Source organism: Seriola lalandi, unplaced genomic scaffold (genome assembly GCF_002814215.2).
Source record: "Seriola lalandi dorsalis isolate HSWRI2012SDOR001 ecotype SW California unplaced genomic scaffold, Sedor1 jcf7180002054770, whole genome shotgun sequence".
NCBI classification, from domain to species: domain Eukaryota; kingdom Metazoa; phylum Chordata; class Actinopteri; order Carangiformes; family Carangidae; genus Seriola; species Seriola lalandi.
Genome location: NW_019525323.1, coordinates 86,374 through 109,152, shown reverse-complemented (window position 1 = coordinate 109,152; position 22,779 = coordinate 86,374). Strand labels below are relative to the sequence as shown.

Sequence of the window (22,779 nt, the reverse complement as noted above, 5' to 3'; positions counted from 1 at the left end):
TTAAAGTGACAATCTCTTTAACTCTTTACTCTTGTTGTGGTAACATTTCGATTCAGCATTTTATCTTTTTATTTTTTCGTTTCTGGTTCTTTTCTGCGAGACCTGCGATTGCGTCATTACGCATGATGACGTACGCCCACTACGCCTGGTTAAATAGTTGGTTACAGGGAAGTAGTTCAACAAATGAAAAAGTAGCCGCTTAACCACTCATCATCGTTATTCTTCTTTTTTGACCATTTGGACCGTAAGTAAACATGTTTTTAATGTTTCAAAAATATTTTTACACAGGAAGTAGACATTAAAAAGTCGTGTAAACGAGTTTTATTTTTTCGTAGTTTTTTTGACGGTTACTAAAGCTGCCAAAATTTGAATTAAGCTAGTTAACGACAAAACCAACCGTCATTAAAGCTGTGATGGGGTTTTAACACTAACCGTAACAGCTACAGGAACTTTAATGTTGTTTAGCAAAGTCACTGACATATTTGTGTTGTGTACTTTGAACCGGTGTCGGTCTCACAGTCGTAATACAAACTTTTCTGACCTTGCGTGGCAGCTAAACAGGCTTTAAAACTACTTTAAAGTCCATGTAACTGTTAAGTATCTCAGTCTTCATTTTATTTCTGTATTGTGTTTGTCTAGTAAAAAAATAAACAGGTTGTTATGAGGCGCTCGGTTCATGACAGTACATGTCAAGACATGACTCATTTCACACAAACTCATCCACCTGAAGAAGAAGAAGCTGTGAAACTGAAAAGGAGAAATATAACAAGTTAACTTAAACTGAACATAGAACTAACCATTTTTACATGAATATTAATAAGATAAGATCATATAATAACTTGGGGTATTAAATATGTTTTTTTTTTTGTTTTTTTGTCATTTATCAAGCAATAAAATACAAATATTCTCTTGTTCCAGCTTTTGAAATGTCAGGATTTTCTGGTTTTCTCTATTTTATATCATTGTACAATCAATATTTTGACTATTTTTGGGGTTATTGATCTAGCTTGGACCAATCAGGTCATTTGAGGACTTCACTTTGGGGCTGTGGGAAGATGTGAATGGCATTTTTTTTACTCTTTTCTTACATTTTGTAGATAAAACTACCAAAATAATAATATAAAACTGTTAATAAGTAGAATATTAAGAACACAGAGCAAGAGCAAAAATAATAATTTATGAGAAACACAAGCAAAATGAGTCAAATGAAATGTAATGCAGTTTAAAAAACATAATCTACAGTTTATATAACGAAGTAGGAATTATTGATGTGTGTATGGATTTAGTTTTTGATTAATCAGCTGTTTGCTCAGTATAGAAAAGTCTAAATAAGTTACAGAAAATACCCTTCAGAAGTTCCCTCACCCCAAGATAACATCCTCAGATTTTTTTTTTCCTTAACCAACAGACCAAAACACAAAAATATTCAATTATAATTATTTGAAAAGTCAAAACAAGCTGCAAATCCTCACATTTAAGAGGCTGGAGAATTGGAGAATATTTTTCTCATAATTGTCAAATTAGTTGCTAATTTAATTCTGGACAACATGAAGGTTAACACACAAAAAGAACTAAATAACGACTAAAAATCCTTATTGTTTATTCTAAGATTTAAATAAAGAAACATCAGAGCAAATAACACAAACCTATGGAAGCTGATTGTAAGAGCACGTTCATAATTAAATCCTGATGTGATGATTTTTTTGATTTGATCAACAGTATACCAAGATGGCAAAGGGACACATAGAAATCCACGACCCCATCTCCAACCACAACGACCTCAAAAGCAGCACAGTGGCCGACGCCACACCTACCTCAGACGCAGAGAGCATGGAGGACACCGTGGAGCTCAGGATAATGATGGCCTATGCAAAGAGGAGACGGCCGAAAAAGGACCCCGAGTCGCCTAAAGAGGACGACCAGGTCGTAACCAACGGTCACACAGATGCGAACGGGCCATCGTCACCTCAGACACCGGCCCAGACTGAAACAGACGTGACAGAGAAGAAGAAGGAGAAAAAGAAGAATAGGAAGAGTAAGGCACTGAAACATCTGCGGGGCATTTTCTCATGTGTCAAACCTCAGACACAAGACGAAGACCTGCAGCAGACGACCGAGCCGCCGCATGATGTCAGCGTCAGATGTCGAGATTTTAAGGAAGGTGGGTATCAAGATGTCACCCGCAGTGTATTAAAAAAGATGAGAAGTCCCACAGTGTTGCAGTAACAAAGTAGACAGTACAAAAAAAGAGAAACTGCAAATGTCAATATAAAATACTTAAAAACAAGATAAATAGTAGATAATAATATGATACACAAGTAGATATTTAAATATAACAAGAAATATTAAATAAAGACTGATTATTTGATTATCAACATAGGTGCTGATTAAGTCTTTCAAACTGCCACTTACAGCTTTACACTGTATATACTAATAGTAAACTACTATAAAATATAAATGTATATACTTGAAATCTAAAGAACTAAGTACAATCATATCTATATAATGGTAGCAATATAGATATTTTGCCAAGCATTTTGCTCCCTTCATGTTATTTTGAATTATTTTTAGTAAAAAGTTTAAAAGGTCAGTATTCTGGTATAAAGTGGGATAACATGGCTGTGAAATAAGTGGAACTGCTTGAACAAGAAGGCAAATGTGTGAATCAGTGACTCAGTTCAGGAACTTCTCAGTGAGTCGTAAAAACACTTGCAAAGTCATGAGTCGAAGCAGCTACACCGCAGACGTGCAGCCGCAGGTTCATCGTCTACGCTCTCCTGCTGTGACTCAGATCTCGTGACATAGCAGACGAGCACCGTTTTTCAGCATCATGCGTCGTCTTTGTGCGGGAAAACCCGTCTGACTCGTTGCTGTGTGTTGTTTTGATAACTCTGAACGTTTTTTTTTAATCTGTGTGTTTTTATTATTTCTTTCAACTAAAGATGAAGAGGAGGATGAGTTGGAAGATGTGGCTCGCCAGCTGATGAAGCTCGCCGGTGAAATCCCGTTCACTCCTCCAGATTTAGAGACAGACGCTCCAGACGGTGAGTTTTGGATTCCTAAACATTTCAGCCAAAACAACAGAATATTATTCCCCAAATGCAGGAACTCTTATATTCTCCCAAACCTCTCCTTATATTTACGTCAGCCTCGTCCCTAAGAGTCTCCACGTTGCTTTATGAAGCTACGTTTTCTACAGACAAAAGCTCTGCAAATAAAGAGAAAATATTACTACAGCTACTTCATCACAGTCTGTACTGAAACCAACATAATAAAGGAATGGTTTAATAATGGTTTGAGCTTAGATGCAAGAAAAAGCTCTTCCCACAAATCTGTTTTTGCCTCAAAGTTGTCAGACTAAACAAAACTAAGGTAATAATGAAGCAACAATCTTTTTTTTTTTTGTCCTTGATTAAATCTGAATATGCTTTAATGAAATATTAAATTACCCAAACAGTTTATTTTACATTTTAACGTTTCAAACCTCAGTGTTTTTCTTGTATTTTGTCTGCTGGTTGTTGATCGTTGTGTTCTGCTGTGTAGATAATGTGGAGAAGCTGATTGGTCTGCTGCTGAGGGAGACTGGAGACAGGCTGAACGAGAAGGTCAGAAACGCTGCATGAATATCTAAAAAGGGCCGTTTTGGAAAGTTGCTCTTCGTTGTCATCAGTTTTTCTAACGTCATATTGTTTCTTATAAACCTCACACATTTACTATAAAACACACCCACATTCCACTTTATCAGGCGAGTCTACAGTTCACAGATAAACTTTTATAATTTTATCATTTTTTACAGCTTCATACAGCTGATAAACTTCTGAGAGCTACTACAAGCTTCTGTAGTGAAGTTATGTCACTGTCAAGTGTTATTTCCAGTTGTGCCCCTTGAAAAACGTATATTTTAACGTGTGTTATATGTCGTCAGTATTAATGAAAACTGTTTCAGTGGTGAATAAAAGTTTATAAAACACTGAATATAAAATGTTTCTTGTCTCCAGGAGCTGAAAGACATGGCGATGGCCACAGAACTGTTCTGGAACTACAGTTTCTTCAGAACATTGATGTCGGCTCTTCTCACGAGGATGGGCCTCAGGTCCCCCAACCCCGACTCTCCAGGACCACACGCATCACCCAAAACCCAGATCGCCGTGACCTGTGAGGTGAGAACGAGTTTATGGCGCCGTTAGGAAAATGAACAGTGATGTAAATGCTGACAGTGTGGTTAACTGCATCCCTCGCCGCAGTAAGGTAAAAATGTTAGCGACCCACGTCCAACCCTGTAACAATACGGAGGCCAAATAATGCAGAGCACCTTTTAAACTAAATTGTTCTGTTTTGCAAATGATTTGTTGGCTGACTTGCAGTACGTTCTTGGCCCACCAGGGGGCCACAGGCCACAGGCTGGGAATCAGACCCTGTGACTTACATACAGCATCAATAAGAATCAAAGCTGCTGCAGGTAGAGCTGGATTTAACAACTTCATATAAAGTTATGTAGACGAGTCCAGTGGTTATAGTCGGAGGGATCGTGTCCCTGGTGCCTCACGGATCATCTGCGTATAGAACACTAAAGTCATGACAGAAGACGAGCTGTGATTGGTCGGAGTAAATATATAGTCTGCCGTGTCTCTTGAACAAAACACAGCAAGAATTTATGTATTGAGTGTTAAAGACAAAAATATCCTGTCGTCTGATACAGTGAGATCATACCTTTATTTACAGAACTCCAGCAGCTCAGTGAATCATTTTCCTTTGAATTCTGACAAACCATCATGTTTCTGTTTCCTCACAGGCCACAAGTCGTTTGTCGGCGATGGACACGCTGCCGGCGAACCGACTGCTGGGATACGGAGCCAAATATATGAATGAATATTACTCATCCTGGGTACAGGAGCAGGGCGGATACGTACGTAACACACTCTCACCCTCCTAAAATCACGTGTTTAACCTGTAAACCTTTTCACATTACCTGAACGTTTTCCTCTCGTTTATTTGTGCAGGACGCAGCCTTCGAGAGTGACGACGACGACGACGACGACGACGACGACGACGACGACAACGACAACGTCCAGTGATCAGAGAGACTTGGTTTCCTGTTCAACAGCTCGCCCTGAAGCTCAAACCCTGCACACTCGGACCTTCAGGAGCTGCAAACACAATCTAGCTCCTTCAGATTACTTGAAGCGACGAGCATTAATGATCCACCTCGAACACATTATAACAACCTACTGAGATGTTCTGAATACTCTCGAAGACTTTACATTTGGTATGAGGAACTGAATGAGACTTGTGACTTTTATTTTTGTATTCTGCCAAACCAGCTGTCATGCGCATAAAATCCATACAAGCAGGGAAATAATTTCTTTTTTATAAGTAATTATATTGTTAATGTTTTTTTCTTTGTGCTAATTGTTAAGTACTCTTAAACGGACACTGAGCCAAAGAAGAAACAAGATTATGAGATTTATTTGGGACATTTTGCCGTTAATAACAGCAATGGTGGAGATATACGGCACGGATCGAGCCATACAGTGTGCGCTCAACCTGGGGAGCTACTGGTACACCCCAAGAAGATTTATTTTTGTTGCGTACTAATTTAATGTGGTTGAACTGTTATTCATTGATTTAAAAACTGTATAAAAAAAACAAAACAAACTATAACTTGTTTTCTGTTTTATTTGTGAAGATATGGCAGGAGAGTTTTTAAATCAGCATATTTTGTGTTGTAGCTTGGTTTAAAAAAAAAAAAAAACACAAAAAATAACATTTTCTTAAGTCAAATTAAGAATTGTTGAGCACTTGCACTTTTTTATGAAAAATAAATAGAAAATATTTAGCTTGAGAAAACATTAATTGTCATTGAGGGATGCATCGCTGTAATTGTTGTTGGTGGATGATCCTGTGTTTGTTTTTAAAGCTTTTATTAAAATATTTTCTGAATGAAATTTGATAAAGAAATGTGTGCACTGTCTGAATCTGTACAATGAAATAACTACCCAAAAAATTTTAATTGCCACCCTGTGTAGGTGAGGCATGTTTAAAATGACTTAAGTTATTATAATGTACATGATTGTTCAACTAACTGCTGGCCTGATTTTGAAGTGAAAACTGCACCATCTTGTGGTCAAATCAGGTACTGTAAATTGTGATAAATACATTAATTGTTTATTATAATTATATATAATAATTATTATATTTGTTTTGATAAATTCGGCGCATAAATAATGAACCCAAAACAACACGTGAGATTTGGTTCACACTGTAGAGGCAGCACTTTGTGGTAAAAGAAGCAACACGAGACACAATTTAAAGTTACAGTTTTATTAAATGTGAGCTTATTAAAGTATGTGATCCATGCCGAATTAAAGAGGACAATCCCAATTATTAAATTATTAATTTGTGTCCAGATTGGGATTGGGATTAGGGATATTGATAACGAAAGAAACGTAAAGTCTGTATTTTTGTAAAGGGAGTTTCGCGCGCCGCCCTCTCTGGCGCGTGTCGGGCAGCCCCGGCTCTGCTGTTTGATGTCTCCCGGCGAAATGAGATCCAACCCGTTCCCCTGCTCACCGCGGACCGCCTCAACCTGCTCACCGACAACAAACAGCAGGAGGACACAGTTCATCAGCCGGTGTCATCACTCACAACAATGACGTCTCACCTGTGCCTCACACTGGTTAATTCACCTTCGCCGACTTGTCCGGCGGGCAGCCCGTGAAGAGCGTGCGTAATGTTTAACGTCGTGCACCAGGGTCGCAAATACGTCCCCACGCGCTCCTCGGTCACGGGTGACTCTCCGTTAAACGTGCGCGCGGTTCACATCAACAAATCCCCGGGTACACTCTACGAGCCACCGGAGGCTACGTGGCCGCCACAGGGAGCCAAGATGCGGATCTCCAAGGCCAACAAGGGCGCGGTGGTGGTGAGAGCCGTCCGGCGGTATCCGTCTCCTCAGCCGACCCGTCTGGAGAGTCTGGAGGCGGCTTGGAGCGAGAGAGGGCACCCGGAGAGTTTACCGAGCCCCGAGAGGAGAGACGGCGAGGGAGACGCTGCTGGGAGCGGGATGGAGGGTCACGGAGGAGGGCCACAGCGGAGCAGGAGGAAGGGGTTCAGACCCCCCGATGTGAGGACCATCTTCTCCCCCGATGAGAGGGACCCCAGGGTGAAGGAGGAGTCCGGGGAGGGACACACCTTCGAGGCCGGAGCGGAGGACACCTGGTGTGATGCGTGCTGCCAGTACATCTTCCAGCATGGTCTCACCTGTACAGGTGAGTGTGCTGATGATGGGTAGGAGGGTTTTGGGGGTGGTGGGGTCAACTCCCAAACAAATGAAGCCCCATTAGAGGAATGAGGTCATGTTTCATTAGATTTTAGACTCATTTAGAGGTCAGGGGGGTTTTATTCGTCAACAAACAAATGAATTTGTGTTTATGGTGTGTAGGTTCAATTTAAAGGGAAATTTAATATTCAGTGGCTTTAAATGTGAAAATTTTCATACTAGAAATCCAACAAAAATTCACTGTTTCTCGAAGGATATTCCTCCTCAGACCTTCTCCATGGACAAACAGCGTAATATTGATCATTTTTACTATCAATTTGTAATGAATAAGCATCATAACATTCATATCTGAGAGCATTTGTGATGTTTTTTTTAATACTCTGAAAATACAGTTTGGTCGGTGACCTTTTTAAAATCATAGCTTTGTCCTTGGTGTAGAGTAAACCCACTGAAAACTTGACTTATTTTTTATTTATTGGCTCATCTTCAGCTTATTATCTTAGTGCTGGAACGATTAAAGAAGTCATCAACAGAGAATCCAACTATTTTGATAATTGTTTTGCGATATTTGTCAAGCCAAAATGCCACCTTCTTAAATGTGAGGATCTGAGGCTTTTTCAGATTTATAGAATTATAAATTGAACATCTTTGGGTTTTGTACTGTTGATGAAATAAAAGTGGGTATTTTTTTGTGTTTACAGTCCAAATAATTATTGCTACGTCGCTTTTTAAGTCATTTATCATTTAAAAAAGCCAAACATACGCTGGTTCCACCTTCTAAAAGGAAAGGTGAAGATTTGCTTTATTTTTCAGCTCATATCAGTGAATTGAATATCTTTGGGGCGATTGATCAGACCAAACAATCTGAAGATATTAACCTGAGCTCTAGGAAACTGTGATTGACATTTGTCAGTATTTTCTGATGTTTTATTTTTACCAACATGCATCAAAGTCACAAGCATTAAAAAAAAAATGACACAAATACATTGATTTTTTTTAGAAAAACAGAACAGAAGTCAGTAGTTTTATGAAAATATAAAATATAATTGAAGGTCTTTGGGTCAAAAATGATCCATAGGCCACATCTGCATTGACTGACTTCATGGACTTTTAAGGAAACTCGTAAATCATTTGAATGAGCAGGTTCTCAAGAAAGAGACATTCTCACATGGAGTAAATACCACATGTCTGAATGATCTCCATGACATAAATAGGTAGGGCTCAAAAACGCAGCTTAGCAGCTGGAATGCCGTCAGTATGTCGACAAACCAGTTCAGGTGAGTGTCAGTGTCTCGCCGAGTAGAAACTGGACCTCCTTCTTCATCTACTTCTGCCTGGCAAACAATAGAAGTTAGTGTTGGAATGGAAACGAGACCCAAAAGTTTTTGAATATTCAAATTGATATTCAGTTGTTTCTTTTCCCTTGTTCCCCCTTTGTTTACTTGTTTATCCTGTCGTGTAGTTTTAAATGTGATTTCCAGAATTGGCCCACATATGGAAGGAGCATCTTATCAGGCTGTATTTAGGCCAAACTCGCTACCAGCTTTAAAGAAGAAAAGGAAGAAAAAAATTAAATAAACTCACATTTTATAAGGTGTAACCAGCAAATGTTTGGCTTTTTTTCTAGATAAATGACTCAAAGTGTGAAAATATATAATTTCTCATATATTTTTTTTTATAGTTTTGCTATTGCTACATGGCTAACGTTAGCATTAGCAGCTGTTTACTTACCGGTCTAGAAGAAACGTTAGGAGTTCAGCATCAAACTTCAGTCCTTTATTCACCAAGAGCTCCAGAGGCGGACAGTAACTCCAACGTTAGCTCTTGTCTCTATCATGTGTTTTCTTCTACTGAAGTTAGCATGCTAACCAGCTAGCCCCCAGCCCCTCTCCTCAGTTTTTCCGATAGCGACTGACTGTAGCCTCCAGTTTACCCCTGAAGACGTAGCGCTGTGTATTATATATTGGCTAAACACAACAACGGCAGAGAAAACATTTAAAAAAATACCTTTAATTCATAAAGAAAATACACAACCTTGCTCTCTTCAGTAATTAACCGTTTTGCTACATTAGCTAAAGCAGGCTAACGTTAGCTAGCTAGCTTTAGTTAGCAAACTTTAGATCAGTATTGCTGCTGTTTAACTGACATTACTGAGACAGTTATTTGACCTTGTGACTTTTACTACTGTTACGCTGCTTTTCAGCACGTCACAGATAAATATTTCACCAGTTTTATTACAAAAATAAAACAAGAAATTTAACAAGCGAGAGACATGGGAACGACACGCAGCAGAGATACTTGAGCGGACTTGAAGCGTGGACATCCACTAGAATTAAATAAAGTCATTTTTAAACCCATTGCTCATATTTACTGAATAAAACGAGGCAGACAGATTCAAAACAAACTATCTTCTTACTCTGCCTTCGTCCATTTAGCCTTTTAACCTCATTATGTTTAGAGACAATGAGCCCTTTGTTTCCCGTCAACTTTACCACTACGACTTTATGTTTGTGTGTGTGTGTGTGTGTGTGTGTGTGTGTGTGTGTGTGTGTGTGTGTGTGTGTGTGTGTGTATTAAGTGTATGTGTCTTTTAAAAAGCGTTTCTGCAGTTGATTGCCACTCAGGCAGCCTGTTAAAGGCCCATTACTCCATCTGGTCGACAACATCAGTGTCTGTTCCTCGAATAAAAGTAATTTTAGATAAAGAACAAACTTCTAGAGGCGAATCATATCATCCTCAAAAGCCTGTGTCTCTCTACTGAGGATTGTGTGTGTGTGTGTCATTCACTCGTTCACTTATTAACACCCAGAAACGATCACTCATGAGCTGGTTGAGCAAGAGCAGCAGTTTTGTTCAGTTATTTCTTTTAAAAATTAATTTTCAGGTTCCTCTGAGGCAGGACTTTAAATGCTAAACTGACCCAGTTTACATTATAATGTATTCTATGGTATGAAGACTTCGTGGTCATGCTTTAAAGACAGGAAATGTCCAGTAGATTCTGGCTTTTACTGGGCTTCACTTTCAGGATTATGTGGGTGCATTTTCCTAATTTGAACGAGTTAATAAACATTAAAGACGCACCAATAAAAAAGCACCAGAGCTCGACTCATACAGAACCTTTCAGGATGAACAATTTCGATAAAAAAAAAAAAAAATCTGATAACATTATTTTTGGTTAAATTGTTATATAGGAAACGCATAACCTAAACAAACCTTGTGTTACATGTTTTAAGTGACTTACATGTGGTTTTTAAAGACCGTCTGTGGTTTTACTGTAAGGAATTGATTGGAAATGATTAATTGTGAAGTGTAATATTCCCTATAATTATTACTAAATCTCATCGTCCTTCCCAGGAACTGTCCAAGAAAATAACTTGAAAACACACCTGCGCAGTATCATCCTGATTGTGCTCAGTTCAGTGTTTCTACTTGTGTCTCAAAGTGGGTCAGATGAGACTCGATAAGAACAGTTCCTGAAAGACAGACACTCTCTCTCTCTCTCTCTCTCTTACTGTGAGTCTCTCGTCCTTTTGTGTCTTTCTTTACAAGGGAGGTTGAAGTAATAGAAACCTGCAGGAGCTCTTTGTCTGATGGGGTTTAGTGTTGCAGCAGATACAGTACACTGAGTGTGTAGGTAGAGGGCATTAAAGCGTCTCTGGTGTCTCTGCTGAAGCGTCCGCAGCCGGCGACGGCCTCGTGTCCCACTGTGCTTTTATTTTGACACAACAGAACAGAAACAGAAGAACTGGTTCTAGTCGCATGAAGCATCTTAAGTCAAGGTTCTCCTTAAAGTCCAACTTAAGGTTTCCTTAGAATAAAAACCCCCTTAACTGTTCTCCTTAAGGTTTAATTAAAATGTTAACTTAAATATTTAAGATTTTCTCCTTATCTTAGTTTTATACTTAAAGTCAGTTAAACCGTTGCACAGAAGACCTTAGCGACCAAAGTCAGGAAGTTTATGGTGATAAAAGAAGAGGATGAACATCCCAAGAAGATTTCTCCACGATCAGAAGAACCCGATGGACCCTCAGTGATGAGGAATTGATTATGCACTATAGATTTACTATTACTGTTACTGCAGCTCCTTTACATGTTAATGATGATGTTTCCAGTCAGTTATTGGTGAAGTATTTCATCTCCATCGATCGTGAAGTTTCCATCAGAACAACAGGAGGAGTTGAGAGCGGCGAACTTCTATGATGTCGTTTTTTTTAATGACATTTATTTCTTCTGTACAACTTTGTGAGACGATACAGGTCTCCATGGAAACTGTAGAAGTTTACCGCTGTAAAACGTCTTTCATTGCTGTAAACTTTTTTCCTTAACTGTAAAGAAACTTTTTAAGAGATTTTGTGCAACACCCTTCAGTAACTCCCCAGGCTAAGGAGAAATTTAACCTTAAATGTCATTACTTACCATGACAGTGGTGAGGTTTCACATTGTAGAGCAGTGTTAGTCACTGTGCGGCTCGTCAGGCTGTAATTATAATTCAAGTACATGATTCCTAACATACTGAAAACAGCTTCCCTGTTCAGACACTGACTCACTGTGTGCTCTCTGACAGGTACCTAGATCAATGGGATTATTTGTGCTAATTAAAAACAATTACACATAAATACATACACTGCACTGTTAGCTTGAAACCTGTTCATGTGTGTTTATTGAATTCCTATCGTTGCTGCTGAATTAAAGGAAACTATTAACTACTAATTTGTACAGCACATTATCACACACAGAGGTCATTCACGTGATTAACGCAATAAAAGAAGCATGAAATAGAAATAAAGGAAAATGACAATATATAACCTAAATATACTGTATATATATATATATATATATATATATATATATATATATTCAAATGGTTTTAAGTAACTTGGAGCTTCAAATCATCCACCAAACGTGTGTTTTGGTGTTTGGTGGTGAAAGAGTCCGTTTGACTCCCGTGGAAAAGACTGTTCCAGAGGAGGGAGTTCATTTTATACCAGTGTGAGAAATACTGGAGCTGAAGTCTGCCTCCACTTCCTCTCTCTATAGTAAGACCAGCGTGTGTGTGTGTGTGTGTGTGTGTGTGTGTGTGTGTGAGTGAGTGTGTGTGTCAGCTGTCGTCCCCTTGTTTGTTCAGTCGCTGTGACAGTTTGGCTCCACGAGAGACAAGACACACTCAACCTGTGGCAGCAAATGACACACACACACACACACACACACACACACACACACACACACATACACACACACACACGCTTGTGTACACAGACATTAATGGGGGTCAGTGTGTGTGAGGGGAGGGAGCGGTGCAGACCTCAGCAGACAGACAGAAACATCATGGAGGACAGTGACGGAGGATTTCGTTGAATGTGTGGATCCACATCGAGTTATCTTTGGATTTAAGTCAACATCTGGATCTTGTTGGAGCAGTGTGTGTGTGTGTGTGTGTGTGTGTGTGTGTGTGTGTCTGTGAGCAATGGGCTTTGCCAAACACTTTGGAAAAACGTTGAGGAGAATGTCTGGATTTTTCTATCGCTTTCCAAAAGTGATGAGAGGCTCTGGACGTCTGGAGGTCAGTCTGCTGTGGAGGAGCTCCGGTGAGTCCTGATGAGTGTGTGTGTGTGTGTGTGTGTGTGTGTGTGTGTGTGTGTGTGTGTGTGTGTGTTTCGACAGTGCAGCAGGCTGAATCTGATTCTGATCACTCAGAGAGATGCTGGCCGATCGTCCCCATTTGTGTCTCCAAGTGGATCATTTTTCCAGCGTCTTCACCAAAACACAAACCTGTTTTCTGTAAACTGAGCTGAACCCGCGTCTCACCTGCCAACAGGAAACAAAAAACATCAGGTGTAGGAAGAAAAAGTTGAAATGATCAAAATAACTTTAAACTGAGCTGATCCTTTTTTAGATTCACTTTTCGTTCAATCAAAATAACTAAAACACAGAGCTTTTTATTCAGTGTGTTGTATCGCCTGTGTAGACTACAGTGTGTGTGTGTGTGTGTGTGTGTGTGTGTGTGTGTGTGTGTGTGTGTGTGTGTGTGTCGTGGTAACATGATAAGACTCACAGCTTCATTCTTCTCTCAGTTTTAATCACATTTATAAATCACCTGAGCTCGTGGAGAAAGAGAAAAAGAAAGAACATTGTGATGAATTAGGAGACAACAGATGGCTGCACACACCTGTCCACACACACACACACACACACACACACACACACACACACACACACACACACACACACACACCTGTCTCTGTCTCCTCAGTACTGTACAAGCATTAAGAATACGCAGGTTTTCTTTTCACATTTGAAACTTTGTCCTGAAACTTTGTCGTCACAGAAAACCAGATTACTCTTCATATAAAATTATGTCACATGTATAAATACAGAAATGAGGAAGTTGATAATAATTGATTCATCACTCGACAGAAAATGAATCTATTGTTTCATTCGTCGTCTCCAGCGTCTCACCTTTATGATTTTTCTGCTTCTCTCCATCATATGTGACAGTGAACTGACTTTTCTTTGGGTTTTAGACTTTGAATTGGACAAAAGAAACATTTCAATGTGTCATTTAATAGAAAAATTCAGCTGTAATGAGAGTAATCTGTCATCGCAGCCTCAGCGAGTGAAGCTGTGACGTCGTCAAAGCTCAAACATTCAATCACAGCAGAGAGTGAAGTCGTGTTTATCCACCTGCGGTCACAGATTTTGTTTATAGGATAAATTCACTATTGGCTTCAGTTTCCTGTCGGTGCCCTTATAAAATAAAACACCAGCATGATCCTCTCACACAGTTCAGACGGAGCTGTGGTTTTTCAAGACCTCGGCTGCAAACTTCCTCCATGCTCCCGTGTCTTTGAGCAAGGCACTGACACCTGCTGCTTTGCTCCGGCTGAGTCTGACCTCTGACCTCTGACCTCTCTCTCTCTTTCTTTCTTTCTCTCTCTCTCGAAGTGGGCGGACAAATCTGTCCAATAATGAGTCCCAAACTGTACACAGCTTGTGTGTGTGTGTGTGTGTGTGTGTGTGTGTGTGTGTGTGTGTGTGTGTGTGTGTGTTTCAGCAGGTGGGTGTTAGTGGAGCTGGAGACTCATTGTCTCTCTCTCTGCACACACAGACCTGATTAGAGACCCCTTCCTAAAAAGTCTTTCACAAACAGGAGGAAAAAAAAAACAACTGTAGTCTCTGACCTTTGACCTCTGAGCTAGAAGATCTTATTTCACAATAAGAGCCCTGTGTGCGATGAATGACATGCTGCTGTTTGTGGTTTCGGCACAGATTTGATTAACTATTGTTTCACTAAATAAACAGAATAATTATAAATAAATACAATAGATTATCAGATCATAATTTGATATTACTTTTTTTCCTTATGTTTAACTAGTATTATATCAATCGTTCAATATCAATCAATTTATTCTATTTTATACATACATTCACTTGTAAATCATAATGGTTTAATTAGCTTTGTGTCAATATAAAACACATAAATATCTGTGTTTACTTAAAGACTTTGATGCATAGCTTTTAAAGAAATATATTATAATTAAATATCTTAACAAATTAAAGTCGTAACATCCATATTTAACTTTAAATTCGATGTTGTTATGATTCAGGATTCACTTCTGTTCTGTGTTTAATAAAAAGGTGAAAATAAACCACAGACTCTCTCTTTCCTCTAAATCCCTTTTTATATATTTACAAACCACAAGCTCTAGAAATTATTAATATATAATTCTAGTGTAATAGTGTTAAAGGTTAAAGAGTGCGTGTGTGTGTGTGTGTGTGTGATTGATCGATCGGCGTGTTGCTGTGTGGGAGATGCTTTTATCCCAGAGACAGCAGAAAGAGAGGAGGAGGAAGATAAAGAGAGAGTGATGAAGAGAACGGAGAGAGAGAGAGGAAGGATGAAGTTAATGATGAAGCTTCTCTCTCCATTCATTTAGACAGGAGATTGAAATAACTGCCCCCCGGGGGGGCTGCCGCCAAGATGGCTGCCGAGTGGTGGACCTCTGTATCTGTTTGTTATCCTGAGTGAGTGAAGCGTTCGTATCCATCTTCTTCACTTCGTTCAGATAGTTCATGAGGTTTTTCTTTTTCCAGACGATTCAACAAAGGAATATATTTCCACATTTAAGTCACATGACATCCAATAACTATGACCTCCCAAAAATCCCTTATCTGTCATTACGTCGCCTTCGATTAAACACTGTTGCAGCGGACGCAACCACAGTTAGCAGATGCTGGAAATTTGGCGCCATGTTTAAACTGGAGCGACACTGCGAGGGATGAAAACTGTGTTGTCGTCTCCGTCCGTCTCCAAACTGACAGAGAAACGTTTGTGTCTTGAAACTTTCAGGTGAGAAATGTTCAGGTCATGTGACTCAGTTTTCATTCAGATAACAGAGGAGCTCATTTCTTCTTCTCCTCTTTCTTCTTCTTCTTCTTCGTCTTGTCCCGTATTGTTTTTGTTAGCCATATTGGTTTCTGGTTGTCCGTCCGTCCGTCCCGTTCTCGTGGACACAATACCTCCGTAACACCTTGACGAAACTTCTTCACATTTTGCACAAACGCTCACTTGGACTCAAGGATGAACTGATTCGATTTTTGGTGGTCAAAGGTCAAAGGTCACGGTGACATTTTTTGCGTTTAATTTAATAGTTGCAGTGAGAGAGAGAGACAGGAAGTCTGGGAGAGAGACGGCCGGATTCGAACCCGGGCCGCTGCAGTTAGTTAGCTAGCAGCCCAGCAAATGGTTAATATTTGATATGACTCTGGATAAAGGATTCAGTTTCTCTTGCGACTTGTTTTCAGGACACGTCCTTATATAACAGCTTTAAAGCTGCTTTTTCTTTGGTTTTGTTGCCTGAAGTTTGGAAACGTGACTTTATTTATTTCCACGTCCAAAAATACAAAAATAAAATAGCAAATAGTTGCGTCATGTTTTGGACGGATGAATGGATGGATGAGGGAGGCTCTCCCTGTCTTCCTCTGTGGATCAGGTTCATTGTCAAGAGGGATAGAGATGGATGACAGGGTGGACGCATGAATGGAGAGAGAGAGTGATAGCAGGAAACTGGGGAGGCACACACACACACACACACACACACACACACACACACACACACACACACACACACACACACAGACAGTCATAACAGGCTACGTAAGTGAGCAAAGAGGAGAGGGCGATTGTAGATGACTGAGTCAGCAGTCCTACGTCCACCTCCCTCCCTCCCTCCCTCCCTCCTCCCCCTGTCTGTGTGTCCATCACACTGTGGCCTCCATTTGACTGTTAAATCACCTACTCAGCACAACAACACAGACACAGAGCGAGGGAGAGGGAGAGGGAGGGAAACAGGGAGAATGGTGGCTACGCAAATCAGCTTCTGAAGTCTGACAGGGACTGAATGTAGAGCAGAGCTCGGCCGAGAGACACTGAGAGACACAGAGAGAGAGAGAGAGAGAGAGGAGACAGTGTGTTTGTGATTTACTCCTCCTTGCGCGTGTGAGTGTGTGTGTGTGTGTTTGTAGAAGATGAGGTGATGTAATAGATCTTATAGGATATCGAGTGTGTGTGTGTGTGTGTGTGTGATGAAGATGGGAGATGGGAGCAGCCATGTGCAAACTGTCGGATAAAGTCGGACAGCACGTGAGAAAGAGGTCGACAGGTAAGATCATGGGAACAAACACACACACACACAGATGCAGTTTGTGCAGGTGTCTGTGAGTGTCTAGTGTGTGTGTGTGTGTGTGTGTGTGTGTGTGTTGTCAGAGTGTGTCGTGTTTGTTTGTTGACATGAAGTCAGTGAAAAAAGCTTCTTCCTCTTCTCTGGTGAAGTTATTTTAATACTTAATGGTGCTGCTGGATCGTGGCCAGTCGTGTGTGTGTGTGTGTGTGTGTGTGTGTGTGTGTGCACTTTATTTATAGGTCTGATACTCCAATAGAAGTCATAACTGATAAACTAAGGGTGGGCAACAGGGACAAAATGAATGTAGTGATAATATCTGTGTGTTATAATCTGTTCAGATGATTAAAGCTGCATTTAAACATGAATTCTTATGTTGAATAATCCCTCAGTTATTTGTTCTAATCAAACCTTTCGTCAATAAAAAGTCTAAAAATATGAAAAGTGACGTCTTTAAATTCCCTGTTTTGTCAAAATATTCAATTTACAACAGAAAAAAGCAGCAAATTCTTCCATTTTATTGATGAAACCTGCCGATATTTGACTTTATTTGTTTGATAAATGACTAAAAAGATTAATCAGCTGTCATATTTGTTGTCAGTGTAATTGTTACAGTCCTGAACCTCCATGTTTATGTCAATCAGTCGAATGTTTTTCTAATTGACTTAATTTAAAAAGATGTTTGTTGTTTTGTTTTCAATCAGTAATAATTTAAATTTGTGAAAGTGTTGATATTGGGAGGGAAATATTTTAGATTTTTTTACTACCACTTATTCTCCTATAAACCATCTGCAAATATAACATCAGATTTTATTAAAGTTTAAGTTTTCCCTCATTTAGACCTGATTAGAAACTGAACCACATGTTTATTTATACGATTATGTGATAAGATAGTAAACAACAATAAACTGGATTGTTTTCCAGCCAAGCAAAATATGTGTAACATTGAATCTGCTGATTGTTTTTATTTTATTTTAAGTTAATAATTAGTATTTTCTTGTATAATTCTAAATGTCTAAATCAGATTTTCAGGTCATCTTTTTCAACCTGATTTTATTTATTTATTTATTAATTTATTAGTCATTTTTAAGGACTGAGTTTATGCTCATATTCAGGCCTTTAATCCCAGAATGCACCTCTCATTCTGGAGTCAATAAACAGCTGCTGAGTGACGTGGCCCCGTCGCGTCAGTTTGTGGATTGCAAACTTAAACCTCATCAAAAATATAACAGATAATCATAGGAATAGATCTCTATGACCCCGAGGCAACCAGGTCTTTCCACTGAAGTTATTTGGGCATTTTGAAGAGAGAAATGTCGCGTTCAAAGCTTCTACTCTGGGTTTTAAATGTTAAAAACGAAGGTCAAATCCTACACGCCCTTATTTTGAAACATTTTCCTCGTTCATATCTTGTAACACAGGTCAGATTTTGCATGTTGTTGGTTTCCGTTTGCTGAGAATAACTCTGACCCCAACGTTCAGACTCTGCTGATATCAAGCGGGTATTTGCATATACGTTACAGACCCACACACACACACACACACACACACACACAAAAGGTTCATTGTATCGTACGTGCGTATCTGTGCCAGTACTCACAGTCGTTTTACAGTCACAGTTCAAACTTTTCTATCTGTCCACACTCTGGAAAATTAACCCTTTAATCGATTCATTGTTCTGCAGGTTGTAAATACTCCTGTCACGCCGCCTGTCGGGACAGAGTGTCGCTGGACTGTCACCCTGCAGCGTCACCCGTCAGTCAGGACCAGCTCAACAACAACAACACACAGCTCCATGTGAGTTCCCTCCGCACAGTGTGTGTGTGTGTGTGTGTGTGTGTTGTGATATAAAAGCACCAGGATTGGATGTTGTCCTTGATTTAAGTCCAGTCCTGCTGTTTGACTTTTGTTCACATGTTTACAACAGAATGAATTAACAGCTCACTGAAGTCTTTGTCTGACAGAAGCTCCTGGTTTTCTGTTTTTTTATTTAAAATATTGCATGAATGTATTAATATATCATTTTCATCATTTTTGATATTATCATTGTGGCTCTGACAGAAGAATCTTAGTCTCCAATAATCCTCTACATACTGTTTAATAAGAGTTTTTTCCACCTTGATAAACACCAGAGTCATAGTCTCTTTAAACAGCAACTATTTCCCCTCATGGTCTATTCAGCAGCTGTTCTGGAGCTTTCAGTCGTATCACATGATCGTCCTCAGCACATGGAGTTTGCTCAGTTTCCACTTTAAAGACTTTTTGTTGATGTCGTTTACAAAGTAGAGATTTAAAACAACAAAATGAAAAGGATTTAAATTATATATAATATAATAGTGAATGATATTGTACATTCAAGTCTGAATTTTGGCACAAAAATATCTTTATCTGGGGACAATATCAGCTGTTAACAGTCAGAACTATTGCAGACGTCATATTTAGGGTTCAACCTGGTTCAGGATTATTTTAGCTTGGGTATTAAATTTCATTTATCTGCACTCTGCAATAATAATAATATCCATAATACTACAAAAAGGTCCCATGACTGTAGTGTTACGTCCATGACCACAAGTGGGCGCTGTGGTCAAGCTCTTGTCATGCGGCTGCTGAGGTGTCAGTATGAGCGGCGGAGCCAAAGCAAACACCACAACACTGAAGAGTTCTGTGTGTGTGTTATCTTGAGAATAATATTGTTCCTTGTGTCGTGGACGTGTGTTTCTGTCAGGAACATAATCGTCAGTTTCAACCCCGGAGAATGTGTTTTCTGTCATGTGTCAAAATTCCTTCCTGCTGCGATAAAACTTTGGTGCACACACACACCCATAATGCATCATGCACCAAGAGTAGTGTGTGTGTGTGTGTGTGTGTGTGTGTGTGTGATTCCTAGAAGACCGCTGGGTGTGTAGCAGCAGATCTGGTTCATGTTAGACCACACCACTACGCAATATCAGAGAGAGATTCACTAACTGGACCCTTGTAAAAACATCTGAAAACTGTTTTCTCTTAGTGAAAAATCCATCACCTCTCACAACACATGTGCAGTATTTTGATTATTATTATTATTTTTACTCATTTTATAAAAACCTCAGCAGTGCAGTGGAGCTGAAAATCCAAAGTGTATCCAGATTCTTGTCTTAGAGAAAGAAGATCATTAAATTCAAAAGGGGATGTTTCTATGGAAACAATGATGTCTTGAAATGCATTTCATTCATATTTTTTTATGTTTATTATTATTATTAAAGCAAAAACATACAGATATTGTAAGAAATAACACAATGTAAAGGTGTGATTTAAAAAAGATGAACCATTAGACTACATTTTATTAGTTCTTGTCATTTTTAAACAGTTGTTTCATCTTGTAAGAACATTTTTTGGCTGTAATATCATCTCACATTTCATCGACCCCCCCAGTGTTTACATCTCAGCTGTGGGCGCAGTCGGGCTCGTCAACACCGATGTGGTTTCTTTTTTTTTTCATCCAGCACGAGGCGGATCAGCTCAGCACATTCTGACAGTGCTGAGTGGTGCTGAGCGAAGCGCTGTGGGTTTTTAGGTGTCAGTTATTTCATGAAAAATACATTTTTTTGTGCAGCTGGATTCAAAAAGGTTAGTGTGTGTGTGTGTGGGTCAGCTGCAGGGCGTGTGGTTATTAGATTAATATTAGATTAACAAACACTGAGAAAATGTTTTTAAGAAAAATCTCAACATCTTCTTGTTTCCCACAGTTTGGTTTGAGTAGTTAATTGTTATTTGGCACTAAAACTGGTGCAGCACAGATGTTAATGCTCCGTCATAATAAACAACTAAACAACAGGCAAACTGCACTTTTCTTCAAAGAGTTAGTGTTGAGTGTTTTTGGTAGCGGTGAAGTATTTATGTTCTTTTCTATTTGGCTGTAAGATGATGAAAATGCTCATTTCCAATCAGCTGAAAAACAGACTTTTTCACACTGTGTCTGTCCTCGTTTCACACACAGATCTGAATCTCAGACAGCGTCTGTGTTTCAACACAGTTCTCACAGTGTTTCTGTCTGTCTGTGGTTTGTGGCGGAGAATCCGTCTAGAGACGAAATGTCAGAGGTAATGACACGATAAGCCGCCATAAGACAGAAGCTCAAGTGGGTTTCAGCGAAAGTGACCAGTTTGTGTTTGGTTACTCCAGCAACTGACATTTTACTTTACTTCATACTTTTTACCCATCATAGTTCATCACTTTGGTCCAGACTGAAATATCTACGTTACATTAGAACAGTCATGGTTCCCAGAGGATGAACCCTAGTGACTTTGGTGATTCTCTTTTTTCCTCAACATCCATCATGAGGTTCACATTTGTGGTTTTGAATGAAATATCTCAACAACTACTGGATGGATAACTATGAAGTTTAATACAGATGTTCATGTTCCTCTGAGGATGAAATTATATATATATATTATATGAACATCGTTTGGGAGGAGACACTGAATATTCAGCAGTATTTAGAGTATTAAGGACATTTTCCCTGCGTAAAATTGTTAAATATGGCGACTAAAAAGTTGCAAATGATGGTAGTGACTTAATATCAGACTATGCTGAGTTGGATGTGAGTCAGCGAGTCATTGAGTTGTTAGTCTCGCCGTGTATAAAGACACACAGGGTGGAGTTCTCTGTGTATGATGCTTTAAATACCTCGGTCAGCAGCGCTCTCTTTGGCTCGTGGGCGATGTGCACGCTGACGTGCGCGCACCTGTGTCAGCTATCGCGGTGAAAGTGATCTCACAGGGCAGCCAGCCAATGCGTGGAGGCATTTCACTCTGTGAGCATGCACTGTAACGTTAGTGCAGGACAGTCCTGATGCTGTCATGTTAATATGACTACGCCTCATTTATCACAGCTGACTGAACTCCAGTGTCTTCATCTTCTTTTACTTTATACTTCTACTGCAAGGGAGTCATTTAATGTTTTACTGCACTTTATTTATTTGACAACTTTGCAGATTCATATTAATGGAAATAAATTAAACAAATGATCATGTATAATTATAGATTAAGATGAGACTTTCACAAGGTGTCCAGAGGTTTAACTAAGCCACCATTCTGCAAAATGAGTGTTTTTACTTTTGGTACTTTAAGTATATTTTGATGCTAATACTTAAAAGTGTGAGTTTGTTACTTGTAACAGAGTATTTCTACACTATTAGTACTTTTACCTAAGTAAAAAAAAGCAGATCTTTGTTTCAATTTCACAGAAATGTCTCTATACTTCCTTTAAATTAAGGTCAAATGACCTTACACATGAGGGTCCACATGATGTTGATTTTATGATAAACCCATGTCTGTGATTATCTTTATGGACAACGACTGCACAACTGTAAATATGTCGCATTCACAAAACCCAAAAGCAGTTCTACTCAGGCCTTTAGGATTAAAACTGCAGGAGTCTACTGTCTTTTTCTCTAAGGTTAAACAAACAGAATCACTTAAAGAAATACTTTGACTGAGACAAAAAGACAAAAAGCTCCATATCCGGTTTTATCTCACTGCTTTCAACTTACAGATAACTGTGGTGTTTTTAGCCTAGCTTAGCTATAATCATAATAATATGCATAAAAGAACATTATAATATTTACATAGTAATAACTATATCACAGGGATCAACTCCACTGCGGGTGTTGATCCATTTCGAGATCAGGAGATTTATTGTTTACGACTAAATATTCACTGTATATTTCTTTTTTAATTGGTGTTTTTCTTCATAATATTTCTTTGCATTTGGTCGACTTTGTTGACTTGAACACTGCAGATGTCTCTCTCATTTATCTCGACCTTCAACCACCTTAATCAGTCC

General features: G+C 39.2%; 2 protein-coding genes across 2 annotated transcripts in view; both read left to right on the top strand.

Moving 5' to 3' along the window:
- The first annotated feature begins 107 nt into the window (after positions 1-107).
- On the top strand, positions 108-5,958 carry LOC111669092 (uncharacterized). The gene is made up of 7 exons (XM_023425318.2): positions 108-244; positions 1,720-2,161; positions 2,943-3,044; positions 3,544-3,605; positions 3,999-4,160; positions 4,793-4,906; positions 5,001-5,958. Exons 2-7 carry the CDS (start codon positions 1,729-1,731, stop codon positions 5,073-5,075), a joined length of 948 nt encoding a protein of 315 aa, XP_023281086.1. The 5' UTR covers positions 108-244; positions 1,720-1,728; the 3' UTR covers positions 5,076-5,958.
- A 695-nt stretch (positions 5,959-6,653) lies between these two features.
- rassf3 (Ras association domain family member 3) overlaps positions 6,654-22,779 on the top strand; it is a 75,133-nt gene continuing 59,007 nt past the window's right edge. Inside the window, exons 1-2 of the mRNA XM_087179037.1 lie at positions 6,654-7,268; positions 18,641-18,753. Of these exons, the coding sequence (XP_087035163.1) occupies positions 6,731-7,268; positions 18,641-18,753 (651 nt within the window). The 5' untranslated portion in view covers positions 6,654-6,730. The remainder of the gene's footprint in view (positions 7,269-18,640; positions 18,754-22,779) is intronic.

What these genes read in the sequence shown, in the direction of transcription:
- LOC111669092 (XM_023425318.2), top strand. Translation starts at nt 1,729, where the DNA reads ATGGCAAAGGGACACATAGAAATCCACGACCCCATCTCCAACCACAAC. An exon ending in AGAGACAGACGCTCCAGACG is followed by an intron (nt 3,045 to 3,543) that starts GTGAGTTTTGGA and finishes TCTGCTGTGTAG; the next exon opens with ATAATGTGGAGAAGCTGATT. An exon ending in TACAGGAGCAGGGCGGATAC is followed by an intron (nt 4,907 to 5,000) that starts GTACGTAACACA and finishes TTATTTGTGCAG; the next exon opens with GACGCAGCCTTCGAGAGTGA.